The sequence below is a fragment of the Physella acuta genome, unplaced genomic scaffold (assembly GCF_028476545.2).
Source record: "Physella acuta isolate Inbredline_101_S28 unplaced genomic scaffold, ASM2847654v3 ptg000240l, whole genome shotgun sequence".
NCBI classification, from domain to species: Eukaryota; Metazoa; Mollusca; class Gastropoda; family Physidae; genus Physella; species Physella acuta.
In genome coordinates this window covers 186829-202915 of record NW_026731759.1, presented here as the reverse complement: position 1 = coordinate 202915, position 16087 = coordinate 186829, and the positions used below count along the sequence as shown (strand labels likewise).

The following is a 16087-nucleotide window of genomic DNA, read 5'->3' as shown; positions in this document are numbered from 1 at the left end:
CACCCTGGCAAGCTAATGGTTAGAGATGGTCGTTTTTTGTGGACTTGTGAGCTGGGAGGTAACATTAGAACTGGTTGGACGATAGATAGGACGGGGAGCAGATAATGGTCTCTAGCTGCTGGCTCTATTGACTGGTGGTCGAGTCGGTAAAGCTCATGGCTGCTAAACCGAAAAGTCTCGAGTTCGAACCCTCGGATAGATGAGGCTCGTTAGCTGGGGACAGCCACTCTTCTAGGAGAGACAACTCCAAAATCAAACAACTCCTTGTAGTTTGTTCTTGGTTGTACAAAGGCTATGGAAGCAAATCCAAAAAGAAAAGCAGGCTGAAATCGGAGTCACCCGCTTCAATGGCGCAAAACAAGTTGACAGGACGTAGACTTAATTGTGTTGGAGGGGATCCCATCCAACACTAACATTAGAAACGACGAAGAAGAAAGAGGATTGTATAGAAATGTGTGTTGTTAAGGACGTTTGTTGTGTACACATAAGCTACAGAACAAAACAGTCCCACAACACGACACAACAAAACAGTCCCAAAACACAACACAACAAAACAGTCCCACAACACGACACACAACAACAGCCACTCCACGATCTGATTTCAACCTAAGGCTAGAGAACTGCCGCGACACCTCATTATATGATGGGCCAGAGAAAAATGTCTTGAAATGGCAACGAAATCTTATTTGAGTTATTGCAAGAAACTTAGGGCTGAAGGAGAGATCGATGGCTCTATGGTTTACCTCTTGTACAGAAGTACATCTGTAACGTTCAGAACGGGTTCTCAGTCTTGGGGCTAGCGTGGACACACGGTTCTGTGTGCTCACATATGTGTTAGGTTTATGTGCTCATAGAATCGTTAGGTCAACACAGATGTGTTATGTCAATGTGCTAACAGATGTGTTGTCAATGTGCTCATATAACTGTTAGGTCTAGAATCGTTAGGTCAATGTACTCACAGAAAATTTAGGTCAATGTGCTCATAGAATCGTTAGGTCAATGTGATAACAGAATTGTTAGGTCTATGTACTCACAGAATTGTTAGGTCTATGAACTCACAGAATTGTGTTATGTGCTCATAGAATCGTTAGGTCAATGTGCTCAATAATTGTTACATATTCGTGGTTACATCTTTGTTAGCTGTCTGTATTGCAAGTTCGTTGTATCAGCCATGCTATGTTGTGTCGACTTGTTTGTTATGTCGTCGTGCTTTAGCTCGTGATCTGAGTAGCATTGGTTCACCAGACGTATTTCCCCCTACCACTGTTTACTAAGAGCTGTGTAACAGTGAGGAATCACCCACGGTTTTGTAGCAAACATTACAAACACATACTTAGAGGCTATAAAAAGGGCAAACTAAAAAATAGTCGAGTACTTTTTTCTTGTCCCTCTTCCAAAAACTGAAGCGATTTCTTTCATGGCTAAAAAAAAAAAAGCAGTGCAACTGTCTAGCGCCAGTATTTGTGCTGTCCACACACAACAATGGCTTCCTCAAACAGTGCAACAACGCTTTCTTCACTGTTTGATGAGTGTTCTGCGCGTGGTAACTCTCTGCTGTTTGATTGGTTAATTGTGGACACGATTTGACAGACATGTTTTAGAGCACGGGTTCCCAACCTGGGGGTCGCGACCCCCCTGGGGGTCGCGAAGGTCTTTCTGGGGGGTCGCCAACTGGTATACTAAACCTTAGTAATTTGAATCAAAACATAAATATTTAGAAGAATTTTTGAAATTCGGCTTCATTAATTACACTGGAAATGTAATAGTAATAGAGAAGAAACAAAGCGCACTGTACAAAGTTGTTCTCAGTCACGAATGTATGAAATCTTCAAAACTAAAACGAGTCATTCGAACACACCAAAAAATATATGGAGTTCTTTCGTCGGTAAGATGCTAGTTGCAAACGCCAGAGACTTGATCGAACAGGAAGTTTTCACCAGCATTAGTGCAAGCATCAAATGAAGTCGCGATAGAAAATGCCAAGCAAAAAAAAAAAAAAAACAGTAGAGTAGGAGAAAATCTCATCAAACGCTGCATGTACGTAAATGTTAAATAACACATTTTTATTGAAATTAAGCTTTCATCATTGTTTGCTTTTCAAGTTGATAAATCAACAGACGTGAGTTCGTGTTCGCAGTTGCTGGCCTGTGTCTATATTCATGCGGATTATAGCAAAGAAGATTTGCTCTTTTGAGAAGATAGCATGAAGAAAATAAATACCTTTTTTTGAAACTGGATGATTAAAATGGGTTAGAACGGCTGTTGGGGTTTGTACGGATCGTGTGCCATCTATGTTTAGCTCAAAATCGGGCTTTCAGAAAACATAAATGATTTAGCTCCCTAACCACTGCCCTAACCAATCGACATTAAGAGTCCATTGCTAGTATAAGTCGTAAATTATATTAGATCTGGAGCCTTCAAAGAACTTAGCAAAAACATTTATATACATCACGAGGTTCTGCTTTTCTACACTACAGTACGCTAGCTGTCAAACGAAATGTTGTAAATTGTGTTTTTGAATTGAAATCTGAAATCAAATTGTTCTTGGAAGTGCAAAGCAAACAAGACAACAAAACTTTTTGGTATACTTAAAACGACATAGAGTGGTTGGAGAGAGTATCTTACCTAGCAGATATATTCGAACATCAAGATAAACTTAACATGAAGCTTCAGGGAAAATGAACGAATATTATAACTTTCCATGATAATCTCGGGGCATTTTTACCAAAGCTGCAAAATCGGTAAAGAAAATAAATCTTGGAAATTTTGTAAATTTGAGAAACTCTGCGGCGTGGTCGATGAATCTGATTGTGAGATAATTAAAATTTTGAAAGACGCGATTTCTGGGCATCTTGAATCTCTTGAAAACGAACTGCATCGCTATTTCTCAAAGCTGAAAAAAGAAGAATCTGCATTTACGCATTACCCATTCTCTTCTTCCCGTAATGTTGCCAGCATTCCCGATGAATTTCAAGATGAATTCTTTGATTTGCAGAATTATTCCGAGTAAGATAAAAAACTGTAGACACAATTTTGGTGTAGTATTCACCATTCATACCCAAACGTAAAATTGATTGACTTTTCGAGAATATATTTTCAACACTATTCTTCGATTAAAAACAAAATTAAGATAATTATAATGACATAGGTTGGCGTTAACAAAAATTTTTTTTTAATTAAAAACTTAACCACGAAGGTTTAGTGAATAGTATGCAATTTTACTCATGCTATTAAAACAGTTATAAGAGTAGTTCATATTGAAAGTATACTAGAAAATCTTATTTTAGTGCTTATTAATTTCCATACTAATTTCGGCTTTTTAATTCTATGTGGGTCGTGGGTCACTTACTTTTTATAAAAGGGGGTCGCCACTCGAAAAAGGTTGGGAACCACTGTTTTAGAGAATAATCTCACATGTAGAGTTGATGTAGAGATTACAAAACAGATCGACAAGAAAACAAGTGAGGCTATAAATAAAACATGAACTGACCAATGGCGGCTTTGCTCCAGATTTCCACCGAGTGTACACTCGTGTTGGTCTCCTGCCGTTCTAGTGGTGATCGCTTCCCCGACGGTTTATAACCCTCGTGACCTTCACCTTGCCAATCTTCCTTGACGCTGCGGTGCTGGTTCAAGGCCATGGTGAGCGGGCCATCCTGCCAGAGTTCTGGAGGGTTGTGGTGGAGCTGGGGCTGGAGTTCGGATTCGAACTCTTCACCCCACGGGTTCCAGTCCGGGTCGTCTGCGATCTCTGGAGATAAAGTATTGAGTTAATCAAACACATGGCAATCATTACAGACATCAGTCTACAACAGGGGCTTTAGAAGTTAATCAAACACATGGCATTCGTTAAGACAACAGTCTACAATAGGGTGTTTAGTTCATCTGGTAGCATAAACCCATCTATAGTGATAGTAGAGTAGAGTAGAAGCCATGGAGTATAAAATGTTGGTCAAACTAAAAATGTTTTCTTTCACTTTCTCAAATTAAGCTCATGGCCGCTCACAAAGTTTTTAAACTGGTAATAAAGAGTGTGGTGGGGAAGTCCAGTGACCCAACATGTGAGCGTCTATTGCGTTGAGCTGATGCTTATAAAAAATTAAATAAGTAAACAGAGTTAGGTTTAAAAATCGTTGATTGCATGTTTGTTAAATAGAATATTCAAGAGAACATTAGTTGAATTAAAATACATTTGAAACGGGACATCCAATTTAAGTGATACATATACAAGACAATAAAATGGGAATTTAGTCATTAAAAAACTTTTTTTATAGTCGGAAACTTTCCCCCCTAGTTTCACATGATCAAGTGGGCGGGTTTATACATGTCACTGACAGTGGGCGTGTTTATACATGTCACTGACAGTGGGCGGGTTTATACATGTCACTGACAGTGGGCGGGTTTATACATGTCACTGACAGTGGGCGGGTTTATACATGTCACTGATAGTGGGCGGGTTTATACATGTCACTAACAGTGGGCGGGTTTATACATGTCACTGATAGTGGGCGGGTTTATACATGTCACTGACAGTGGACGGGTTTATACATGTCACTGACAGTGGGCGGGTTTATACATGTCACTGACAGTGGGCGGGTTTATACATGTCACTGACAGTGGGCGGGTTTATACATGTCACTGATAGTGGGCGGGTTTATACATGTCACTGATAGTGGGCGGGTTTATACATGTCACTGACAGTGGGCGGGTTTATACATGTCACTGACAGTGGGCGGGTTTATACATGTCACTGACAGTGGGCGGGTTTATACATGTCACTGACAGTGGGCGGGTTTATACATGTCACTGACAGTGGGCGGGTTCATACCTGTCACTGACAGTGGGCGGGTTTATACATGTCACTGACAGTGGGCGGGTTTATACATGTCACTGACAGTGGGCGTGTTTATACATGTCACTGACAGTGGGCGGGTTTATACATGTCACTGACAGTGGGCGTGTTTATACATGTCACTGACAGTGGACGGGTTTATACATGTCACTAACAGTGGGCGGGTTTATACATGTCACTGACAGTGGGCGGGTTTATACATGTCACTGACAGTGGGCGTGTTTATACATGTCACTGACAGTGGACGGGTTTATACATGTCACTGACAGTGGGCGTGTTTATACATGTCACTGACAGTGGACGGGTTTATACATGTCACTGACAGGGGGCGGGTTTTAATTACCAAAGACTGATGAAAACAACATTGTGCTAATGAGATCTATCTACTCGTCGACCGAGTGGTTTGGACAGGGACATTTTCTCAAAGGAAATGGGTGACTCAGGGTAACAACACAAGTAATGGGAGAGGGAGTTGGTGGGGGGGGGGATGTAGAAATGTATTTAGTGGTGCACTTTAATTCTTTCTGACTCGACAAAGGGGATAGGCTGAACCATAGTTCGACAAAGGGGGATAAGTTAAAACAAAGCTTAACAAGGGGGATAAGCTGGACCACAGCTCAACTAGGGGGATAAGGTAAACCACAGCTCGACAAGGGGGATAAGTTAAACCACAGCTGGACTAGGGGGATAAGCTGGACCACAGCTCAACAAGGGGGATAAGTTAAACCACAGCTTGACAAGGGGGATAAGTTAAACCACAGCTGGACTAGGGGGATAAGCTGGACCACAGCTCAACAAGGGGGATAAGTTAAACCACAGCTTGACAAGGGGGATAAGTTAAACCACAGCTCGACAAGGGGGATAAGCTGGACCACAGCTCAACTAGGGGGATAAGGTAAACCACAGCTCGACAAGGGGGATAAGTTAAACCACAGCTGGACTAGGGGGATAAGCTGGACCACAGCTCAACAAGGGGGATAAGTTAAACCACAGCTTGACAAGGGGGATAAGTTAAACCACAGCTCGACAAGGGGGGTGACAAGGGGGATAAGTTAAACCACAGCTCGACAAGGTGGATAAGTTAAACCACAACTTGACAAGGGGGATAAGTTAAACCACAACTTGACAAGGGGGATAAGTTAAACCACAGCTTGACAAGGGGGATAAGCTGGACCACAGCTCAACAAGGGGGATAACCCACAGCTTGACAAGGGGGATAAGTTAAACCACAACTTGACAAGGGGGATAAGTTAAACCACAGCTTGACAAGGGGGATAAGTTGTTCCACAGCTCGACCAAGTCAGGTTGTGTTGTCTCTGCTATTGACATAATGTCAGGGGGTGGGGTTTGTCAGGGGGTGGGGTATGTCGGCTAATGTTTAAAATAAATGGTAGTGAAGACATTTTACGGATACTTAAGAAGTAGCTTAACAACAAGGATGTAAATGTTGGCTGTAACTGTAAGGTGGTGTAATGAGATGATGTAAGGCGGTGTAATATGATGCTGTAACGTGGTATACAAGAGCGGGTGTTGGCTCTAAGAGTAGAGCAACACCATCAGACGCCGTCCTAGAGTCAGATCATGACGGCATCAGTTTAAAGCACCACGGGGCGTCTGTGTCAGAGTGAATTCAAACAAGTTTTTGAAGAGGGTAGTGGCATTGATACTCCGGTAAAATAGCATGCTCAAGACAGGAAGAAACGGCCCACACTAGGCTAGCTGTGGACGTTCAATGAAGAAAAAAATTACATACAAACAGCACTGGGGAACTTACATATAACGGAAAACACGATGCGCTGTTGATTGAATTTAATTATTTCGATAATTCAAAACCAAACGATTGACGATTTACTATAAAAAAAATTGGGCGATATAAATAAAATATTGCCAAATATGAGGTTTTTTTTTACCTTTAAGTAAAAGAAGTATTGAACAATAGGAAGATGATAGAAGCCCAAACACAGACAAATATTGATCTAAGGAGCGTCCAAGGACATCACAAGTGGATTGTTGGGATAGTAAGTGGTTTGAAGTAGACATTCGGACTAAACTAAAAGGATTAGGTGAGCTGTAGAGGCTTGAAGTAAAAAAAATTCTTTGTGGATTAATGTGTTCTATACACTCAAACACTTTTTGTGTGGGAGATTTTTATAAGATTTGGGTGTGGATTAAGTGGAATTAATCCTATAATGAAAGCACACTACGTCACTAGAACTATATTTTTTCTTAAGATATATAATAATATCGCCTATTCAAAAATACATGCCTGTACAAACTTGTATTGTTTAGAGGAACCAGAATCAGTGGATTGAGGTTCTATCAGAATAATCTTACGTAACAAGCGCCATTCTGTGGACAGTCCCGCTAATCGAATAGAGAGATGAGGATGTTCATGTAAGGGTATTTTAGACCAGTCATCTAGGTGTGGTGACGTCAGGCGAGCTAGATATTGGACGGGTTATAAACAGAATTCTTCGCGGAGGGATACAATGTAGGTGATAGTGAAAGAAAGTTGGTGGTTAACTAAAGGGGAAGTTGGTGGTTAACTAGAGAGAAAAATGGTGGCTAACTAGAGAGAAAGTTGGGGGTTAACTAGAGAGAAAGTTGGTGGTTAACTAGAGAGAAAAATGGTGGCTAACTAGAGAGAAAGTTGGGGGTTAACTAGAGAGAAAGTTGGGGGTTAACTAGAGAGAAAGTTGGTGGTTAACTAGAGAGGAAGTTGGTGGTTAACTAGAGAAAAAGTTGGTGGTTAACTAGAGAGAAAAATGGTGGCTAACTAGAGAGAAAGTTGGGGGTTAACTAGAGAGAAAGTTGGTGGTTAACTAGAGAGAAAGTTGGGGGTTAACTAGAGAGAAAGTTGGTGGTTAACTAGAGAGAAAGTTGTGGGTAAAGTCAGCTGTCAAGAGGTGATGGCGTGACACGTGACAGACCTAGCCCTGGACCAGGACTGATTAAAACACGACGACAGCAAGCGTGGGGAGGTGGTGGTGTTTTTTTTACCCACTCAGACGAGAGTTAACGGGAGGTAAGATTTTAAACCGTTACTTGAGGTACGTGGAGGTAAGATTTTAAAACCGTTACATGAGGTACGGGGAGGTAAGATTTTAAAACCGTTACATGAGGTACTGGGAGGTAAGATTTTAAAACCGTTACTTGAGGTACGGGGAGGTAAGATTTTAAAACCGTTACTTGAGGTACGGGGAGGTAAGATTTTAAAACCGTTACTTGAGGTACGGGGAGGTAAGATTTTAAAACCGTTACATGAGGTACTGGGAGGTAAGATTTTAAAACCGTTACTTGAGGTACGGGGAGGTAAGATTTTAAAACCGTTACTTGAGGTACGGGGAGGTAAGATTTTAAAACCGTTACTTAAGGTACGGGGAGGTAAGATTTTAAAACCGTTACTTGAGGTACGGGGAGGTAAGATTTTAAAACCGTTACTTGAGGTACGGGGAGGTAAGATTTTAAAACCGTTACATGAGGTACTGGGAGGTAAGATTTTAAAACCGTTACTTGAGGTACGGGGAGGTAAGATTTTAAAACCGTTACTTGAGGTACGGGGAGGTAAGATTTTAAAACCGTTACTTGAGCTACTGGGCGGTAAGATTTTAAAACCGTTACTTGAGGTACGGGGAGGTAAGATTTTAAAACCGATACTTGAGGTACGGGGAGGTAAGATTTTAAAACCGTTACTTGAGGTACGGGGAGGTAAGATCTTAAAACCGTTACTAGAGGTACGGGGAGGTAAGATTTTAAAACCGTTACTTGAGGTACGGGGAGGTAAGATTTTAAAACCGTTACTTGAGGTACGGGGAGGTAAGATTTTAAAACCGTTACTTGAGGTACGGGGAGGTAAGATTTTAAAACCGTTACTTGAGGTACGGGGAGATAAGATTTTAAAACCGTTACTTGAGGTACGGGGAGGTAAGATCTTAAAACCGTTACTTGAGGTACGGGGAGGTAAGATTTTAAAACCGTTACTTGAGGTACGGGGAGGTAAGATTTTAAAACAGTTACTTGAGGTACGGGGAGGTAAGATTTTAAAACCGTTACTTGAGGTACGGGGAGGTAAGATTTTAAAACCGTTACTTGAGGTACGGGGAGGTAAGATCTTAAAACCGTTACTTGAGGTACGGGGAGGTAAGATTTTAAAACCGTTACTTGAGGTACGGGGAGGTAAGATTTTAAAACCGTTACTTGAGGTACTGGGAGGCAAGATTTTAAAACCGTTACTTCAGGTACTGGACTAAGACTCCATTGGCTCTGGGAGATCTCACTGAATAGAAAAAAAAGTCACGAGCTAGAAGATTTGAATAGACACCATCATCTGTGCTTGGCCACTTGCAGACGACTGTAAGAGAAACCAATTTGCGTGCATTAAAACGTTGGCAGACCTGAGCGGTACCAGCATTAGAGACCATATGTGGTGTATACCAGCAATGGTAACACTAGAGACCATATGTGGTGTGTACCAGCAATGGTAACACTAGAGACCATATGTGGTGTATACCAGCAATGGTAACACTAGAGACCATATACCAGCAATGGTAACACTAGAGACCATATGTGGTGTGTACCAGCAATGGTAACACTAGAGACCATATGTGATGTATACCAGCAATGGTAACACTAGAGACCATATACCAGCAATGGTAACACTAGAGACCATATGTGATGTGTAACAGCAATGGTAACACTAGAGACCATATGTGATGTATACCAGCAATGGTAACACTAGAGACCATATACCAGCAATGGTAACACTAGAGACCATATGTGGTGTGTACCAGCAATGGTAACACTAGAGACCATATGTGATGTATACCAGCAATGGTAACACTAGAGACCATATGTGATGTATACCAGCAATGGTAACACTAGAGACCATATGTGATGTATACCAGCAATGGTAACACTAGAGACCATATGTGATGTATACCAGCAATGGTAACACTAGAGACCATATGTGGTGTGTACCAGCAATGGTAACACTAGAGACCATATGTGGTGTATACCAGTAATGGTAACACTAGAGACCATATGTGGTGTGTACCAGCAATGGTAACACTAGAGACCATATGTGGTGTGTACCAGCAATGGTAACACTAGAGACCATATGTGATGTATACCAGCAATGGTAACACTAGAGACCATATGTGATGTATACCAGCAATGGTAACACTAGAGACCATATGTGGCGTGTACCAGCAATGGCAACACTAGAGACCATATGTGGTGTATACCAGCAATGGTAACACTAGAGACCATATGTGGTGTATACCAGCAATGGTAACACTAGAGACCATATGTGGTGTATACCAGCAATCGTAACACTAGAGACCATATGTGGTGTATACCAGCAATGGTAACACTAGAGACCATATGTGGTGTATACCAGCAATGGTAACACTAGAGACCATATACCAGCAATGGTAACACTAGAGATTATATGTGATGAATACCAGCAATGGTAACACCAGAGACCATAAATGAGCGGTACTACAAATGTTAACACCAGATCTAGCTGCTGAAAGGAATAGTCAGCCTTAAGTTTTGAATACCCGTAGATAAAGAAAAATGTAGGGGTTGTGGTTAAATACATTTTGATAGCCAGGACTAAATACAACTTTGATTATCTTTATGCAAATATAACTTTGATGATCTTTAACAAAATACAACTTTGATGATCTTTAACAAAATACAACTTTGATGATCTTTAACAAAATACAACTTTGATGATCTTTAACAAAATACAACTTTGATGATCTTTAACAAAATACAACTTTGATGATCTTTAACAAAATACAACTTTGATGATCTTTAACAAAATACAACTTTGATGATCTTTAACAAAAACCAACTTTGATGATCTTTAACAAAATACAACTTTGATGATCTTAATCAAAATACAACTTTGATGATCTAAATCAAAAAATTAATTTGGACGTCTCTTTTATCGCATCATTCTCAACATGTATCCTCCCATATGTCCCACACCATGCAAATCGAGGCTTACACAAGATATCAGCTAACCCAGCCTTTAATTAGCCCCCAGTCAAGACCAATAACTCCGTGTGTGTCTGAAATTTCCACAGACCAAAGTCTATTGAGTTGTCTCCCTTCTCTTTTCAATATACCACCAGCGTATAGTCTGTCCTTTCAACAGATTTGCCTAAACGTTGTAATCAGTTGGCTGAAATATTCCGCTCTCTCATACAGCCAGTAGTTTTTACCAACAGTCGCTCTTTCTGCGGGTCTCTTAGCTTTACATGATAACTGACATGACTCGAGTCTATAACAGGGCATGAGTCGGTCATAACGCTGTGGGATTACAGTCGAGAGCGTGAAGAGTTACATCACGGCTTATAATTTGTCATCTGCATAACAAAAAAATTTGGGAAAACGAAAAGTGATACAAGTCTGGTGAAATATGTGAACAACAGTAAAATATTGGCCAAATGAAAGAAATATTTGGCCATGTGTGTACAACAGTTGGCCAAGTGAGTACAGCCGTTGGCCATGTGTGTATAACAGTTGGCCACATGTGTACAACAGTAAAATATTGGCCATGTGTGTACAACAGTTGGCCATGTGTGTACAACAGTAAAATATTGGCCATGTGTGTACAACAGTTGGCCATGTGTGTACAACAGTAAAATATTGGCCATGTGTGTACAACAGTAAAATATTGGCCATGTGAGTACAACAGTTGGCCATGTGTGTACAACAGTAAAATATTGGCCATGTGAGTACAACAGTAAAATATTAGCCATGTGTGTACAACAGTAAAATATTGGCCATGTGTGTACAACAGTAAAATATTGGCCATGTGTGTACAACAGTAAAATATGGGCCATGTGTGTACAACAGTTGGCCATGTGTGTACAACAGTAAAATATTGGCCATGTGTGTACAACAGTAAAATATTGGCCATGTGTGTACAACAGTAAAATATGGGCCATGTGTGTACAACAGTTGGCCATGTGTGTACAACAGTAAAATATTGGCCATGTGTGTACAACAGTAAAATATGGGCCATGTGTGTACAACAGTTGGCCATGTGTGTACAACAGTAAAATATTGGCCATGTGTGTACAACAGTTGGCCATGTGTGTACAACAGTAAAATATTGGCCATGTGTGTACAACAGTAAAATATTGGCCATGTGAGTACAACAGTTGGCCATGTGTGTACAACAGTAAAATATTGGCCATGTGAGTACAACAGTTGGCCATGTGTGTACAACAGTAAAATATTGGCCATGTGTGTACAACAGTAAAATATTGGCCATGTGTGTACAACAGTTGGCCATGTGTGTACAACAGTAAAATATTGGCCATGTGAGTACAACAGTTGGCCATGTGTGTACAACAGTAAAATATTGGCCATGTGTGTACAACAGTAAAATATGGGCCATGTGTGTACAACAGTTGGCCATGTGTGTACAACAGTAAAATATTGGCCATGTGAGTACAACAGTTGGCCATGTGTGTACAACAGTAAAATATTGGCCATGTGTGTACAACAGTAAAATATTGGCCATGTGTGTACAACAGTAAAATATTGGCCATGTGTGTACAACAGTAAAATATTGGCCATGTGTGTACAACAGTTGGCCATGTGTGTACAACAGTAAAATATTGGCCCAGTGATTACAACAGTTGGCGGCAGTAAAATATTGGCCAACTGTGTACAACAGTTGGCCATGCTGAAAGCACCGCTTGCACCCATGCAAGAGTTTCCAGCACACATACGATGGTTCCATGAACAGATCAGTGCCAGCCATTCAGCAAGCAGGGCCGTGAGGTGCAAGGAGGGGGTGGAGGTGGTTGCTAAATTAAATCTACAAGAGTCCCATGTTAGCTTGTTCTCATGTCAACTCTGTCAGACTAAGTTCCTCTCTTCATCACTTGAGATTTTTGTTTGTTTTTTTATATTAAAACTAAAGAATTTGATTCACTAGTATTTTTGTAATGAAATATAGGCAATCGATCTCCATAGTAAGCCTCGTATGTTAGACAGGGGGATGGCATCTAAGGGGAATATGTTAGACAGCGGGATGGCATCTAAGGGGAATATGTTAGACAGCGGGATGGCATCTAAGGGGAATATGTTAGACAGCGGGAATGAAATCTAAGGGGACTATGTTACGGGAATAGCATTTAAGGTAAATATGTTAGAAAGGGAAATAAGTTAAAACTGGGAACAGGTAGACTTGCGTTAGGCAAGGGATTGGCATCTGTAATAAACGCCTTTCATATTGATTTAAAACCACGCGTTTAAAATGTATGATTAAATACCTCAGTATGCAAAGTGCTGAATAAATTGGCGGGTAAACATAGAAACAGGTCTGGAATATTTATTTTGGTCTCCATTATCTGCTGCCCACCCGGAGTCTACCGAGAGGGTGCTATGGAACACACGAGTAGGTTGTTTGCCTGTACAGGTCAATGACCTGTGGACGCGGCGCTTGGGTTATCTCTTGTGTCTGTCGGGGGCGAGGGGTCGGGAAAACGTTTGGTCAGGTCAGATTTCAGCATAATTAAAGGCAGGAGGCGATTTAAAAAGTTTTAACTTTACTACGTCACTAGATGCTGTAGTTGAGAAGTAAAGTTCCTAATTGGATCTAGCTTAGGTGGATGAAGTAGAGGTCATAAAATCTTGACCTCAGCATGGTGTGGTCTGCCCTACGCCCAGTCGCCGTAACATTTCCCCAATCACAAGTCTGATCCGAGATCCGAACTCAAGACATTCGGGTTAGCCGCCTAACGCTCTACCATTCGACCACGCCGTCCCACGTGAAAGATGTTTAAAATCATCATGTCAGAATAACTAGGTACAGGAAAGGGCGATAACTCAAAGCTTAACAGGAGATAAATGCTACAAATAACAAAAGAAGACCAGTGAATAACTAGGATCTAGTGGCAGGTAATGTCAACAACTTAGTGATACTTAGCGATCATCCAGGCCAGTCTTGAGGGATTAAGTTACCATTCCCATTAACATAAAACTGATGAAAACATGTCATGTATAAATTGAGTTAGAGTTGTAATGGAAGTGTGGAGAGAAAGCCACACAACACAGTGCGGACACTTTGTTGTTATTCAATGTTAACACCGGCTATTACAACGATCTGATAGGCCGCGAAAGGTATGCAGTTCGCCTTCATTAATTAATGTAATTAAACAACCACCACGAACCCTCCGCATGTTTCATTGATCCATTTATTGGGTGTTTTTTAATGTGTGTGCATCATACACTGGATTCAAGGTCAAACTAAACAAGATAATTACAGGTAGCATTTGTTAACATGTCACAAAAGTAAACAAACACAACTAAATCACCCGGAGTAAAGAAGGGAACCCGGTAAAAAGGCCGACATGGACACACAGCCGACAGGACAAATGGCCAAAATCTAAAATATCAGCAACTGTGAGATGGATAATTGGGTTTTTAATCTATTCTCATTTGGACATGTCGCAATTTCTAAATAATTTATTGAGTTTTTTTTTTAGAAAGTTCTAAACAGAAAAACAACAAAAACCCGTAATTTTAATTTAACATAGAAAAATAAAACGGTTCACACAAACATATGTTATGCCATTATTTATGCTTTAATTAAATTTGATACTAGTCGTAGGCAACAGATGTAACACGCTATAGACTACTGAAGAGAAATGTCTTCTTTCGAGTGGGCAACAGATGTAATACGCTGTAGACGTCACAATCACTTTAACTAAATGAAAATAAAACGTGTATTAAAATGATAAGTTCTCAACAAGGTGGCTAAAATGAACAACGTGAACAAAACATTGTGTGGGGCAGTGGCGGTCTTTGATTCCTTTCTCTGATGTTGGACTCTTCTTGTTATTACGTAGGGACCTATCCCACTCCGTATTTGGCTTGTAAGAAATTAGCTAGAGATAGAGTTTTTGTTAGTCGGCCGACTGGCCTTTTGCCGGTATTGGTCTTCTGTTTGATTGGTCGTTAAGATGTCGGCCTTGAGCCCTCCACCCTCCGAGGATAGTGCAAGAATGTAGTACACAACTGTAGACATGCAAGATGATGTTTAGACATTTAACTATTTAAATGCACGCCATATAAAACAATGCCTTATCCGCATATACGTTAGGGTTATGGTTCGGGTTTGAGTTAGGGTTAATGGTACCAAAAATGCAGGCCTTTTCATGCAAATTACCAATGACGTCCCAATTCCACCCTCTCCAATAAAATCTAAAAGCACAAGTTTCGTATCTTCTTTTTATTACTTTTTTGGGTGGCGGTAGAACTTTTTGGCGGGGCTTAACTGGACAAGATCCCAACATTATATTACTCGCGTTAATTGACCTGATATATTCATATTTCTAAATAAAATATCGGATGAAAAATACATTTTTATGTGCAAGAATATCTCCATAAAAAAAGTAATTATTCGCGTGAATATTTGACGAGTTGTTCTGATAAGCCAATGAAAGGATGGCACGTGTGGAGATTTAAATGATCTAACTGGACTGGGCTAACGACGACACGCATTCTCTCCCCTAGGCCATCCAGATACAAGTGTGATTACTGGGTTTTAACGGCCCCTCCCTAACGTGCTACTAATTGGGTTAATTAAAAAACAAAAGATGACGTGTTTGTAATCTCTATTTTGTCTGTCTAGTTAATGATTAGAAGCTGACTGGGTGGGAGGAAGGTCTAGGCGAGGAAAACGTTGAGAGAAAAATTGAGCATAAGGCAGTGCACATAGGTCATGTACAGCTTTCTAGCAGTTGGTAAGGACTATAAGGGCATCACATTCTGGGGGTTGGCAGTTGGTAAGGACTATATGGGCTGCACATTCTGGGGGTTGGCAGTTGGGTCAGGACTATATGGGCTGCACATTCTGGGGGTTGGCAGTTGGTAAGGACTATATGGGCTGCACATTCTGGGGGTTGGCAGTTGGGTCAGGACTATATGGGCTGCACATTCTGGGGGTTGGCAGTTGGGTCAGGACTATAAGGGCATCACATTCTGGGGGTTGGCAGTTGGTAAGGACTATATGGGCTGCACATTCTGGGGGTTGGCAGTTGGGTCAGGACTATATGGGCTGCACATTCTGGGGGTTGGCAGTTGGGTTAGGACTATATGGGCTGCACATTCTGGGGGTTGGCAGTTGGGTCAGGACTATATGGGCTGCACATTCTGGGGGTTGGCAGTTGGTAAGGACTATATGGGCTGCACATCTGGGGGTTG

At 41.0% G+C, this 16087-nt stretch overlaps 1 protein-coding gene across 6 annotated transcripts in view; it reads right to left on the bottom strand.

Annotated features, from left to right (window-relative positions):
- LOC131938280 (ribitol-5-phosphate xylosyltransferase 1) overlaps positions 1-16087 on the bottom strand; it is a 76998-nt gene that overhangs the window by 36560 nt on the left and 24351 nt on the right. For all 6 annotated transcript variants that reach the window (XM_059296250.1, XM_059296252.1, XM_059296253.1 and 3 more), the window contains exon 3: positions 3491-3751. In XM_059296250.1, coding sequence (XP_059152233.1) covers positions 3491-3751 — 261 coding nt within the window. The remainder of the gene's footprint in view (positions 1-3490; positions 3752-16087) is intronic.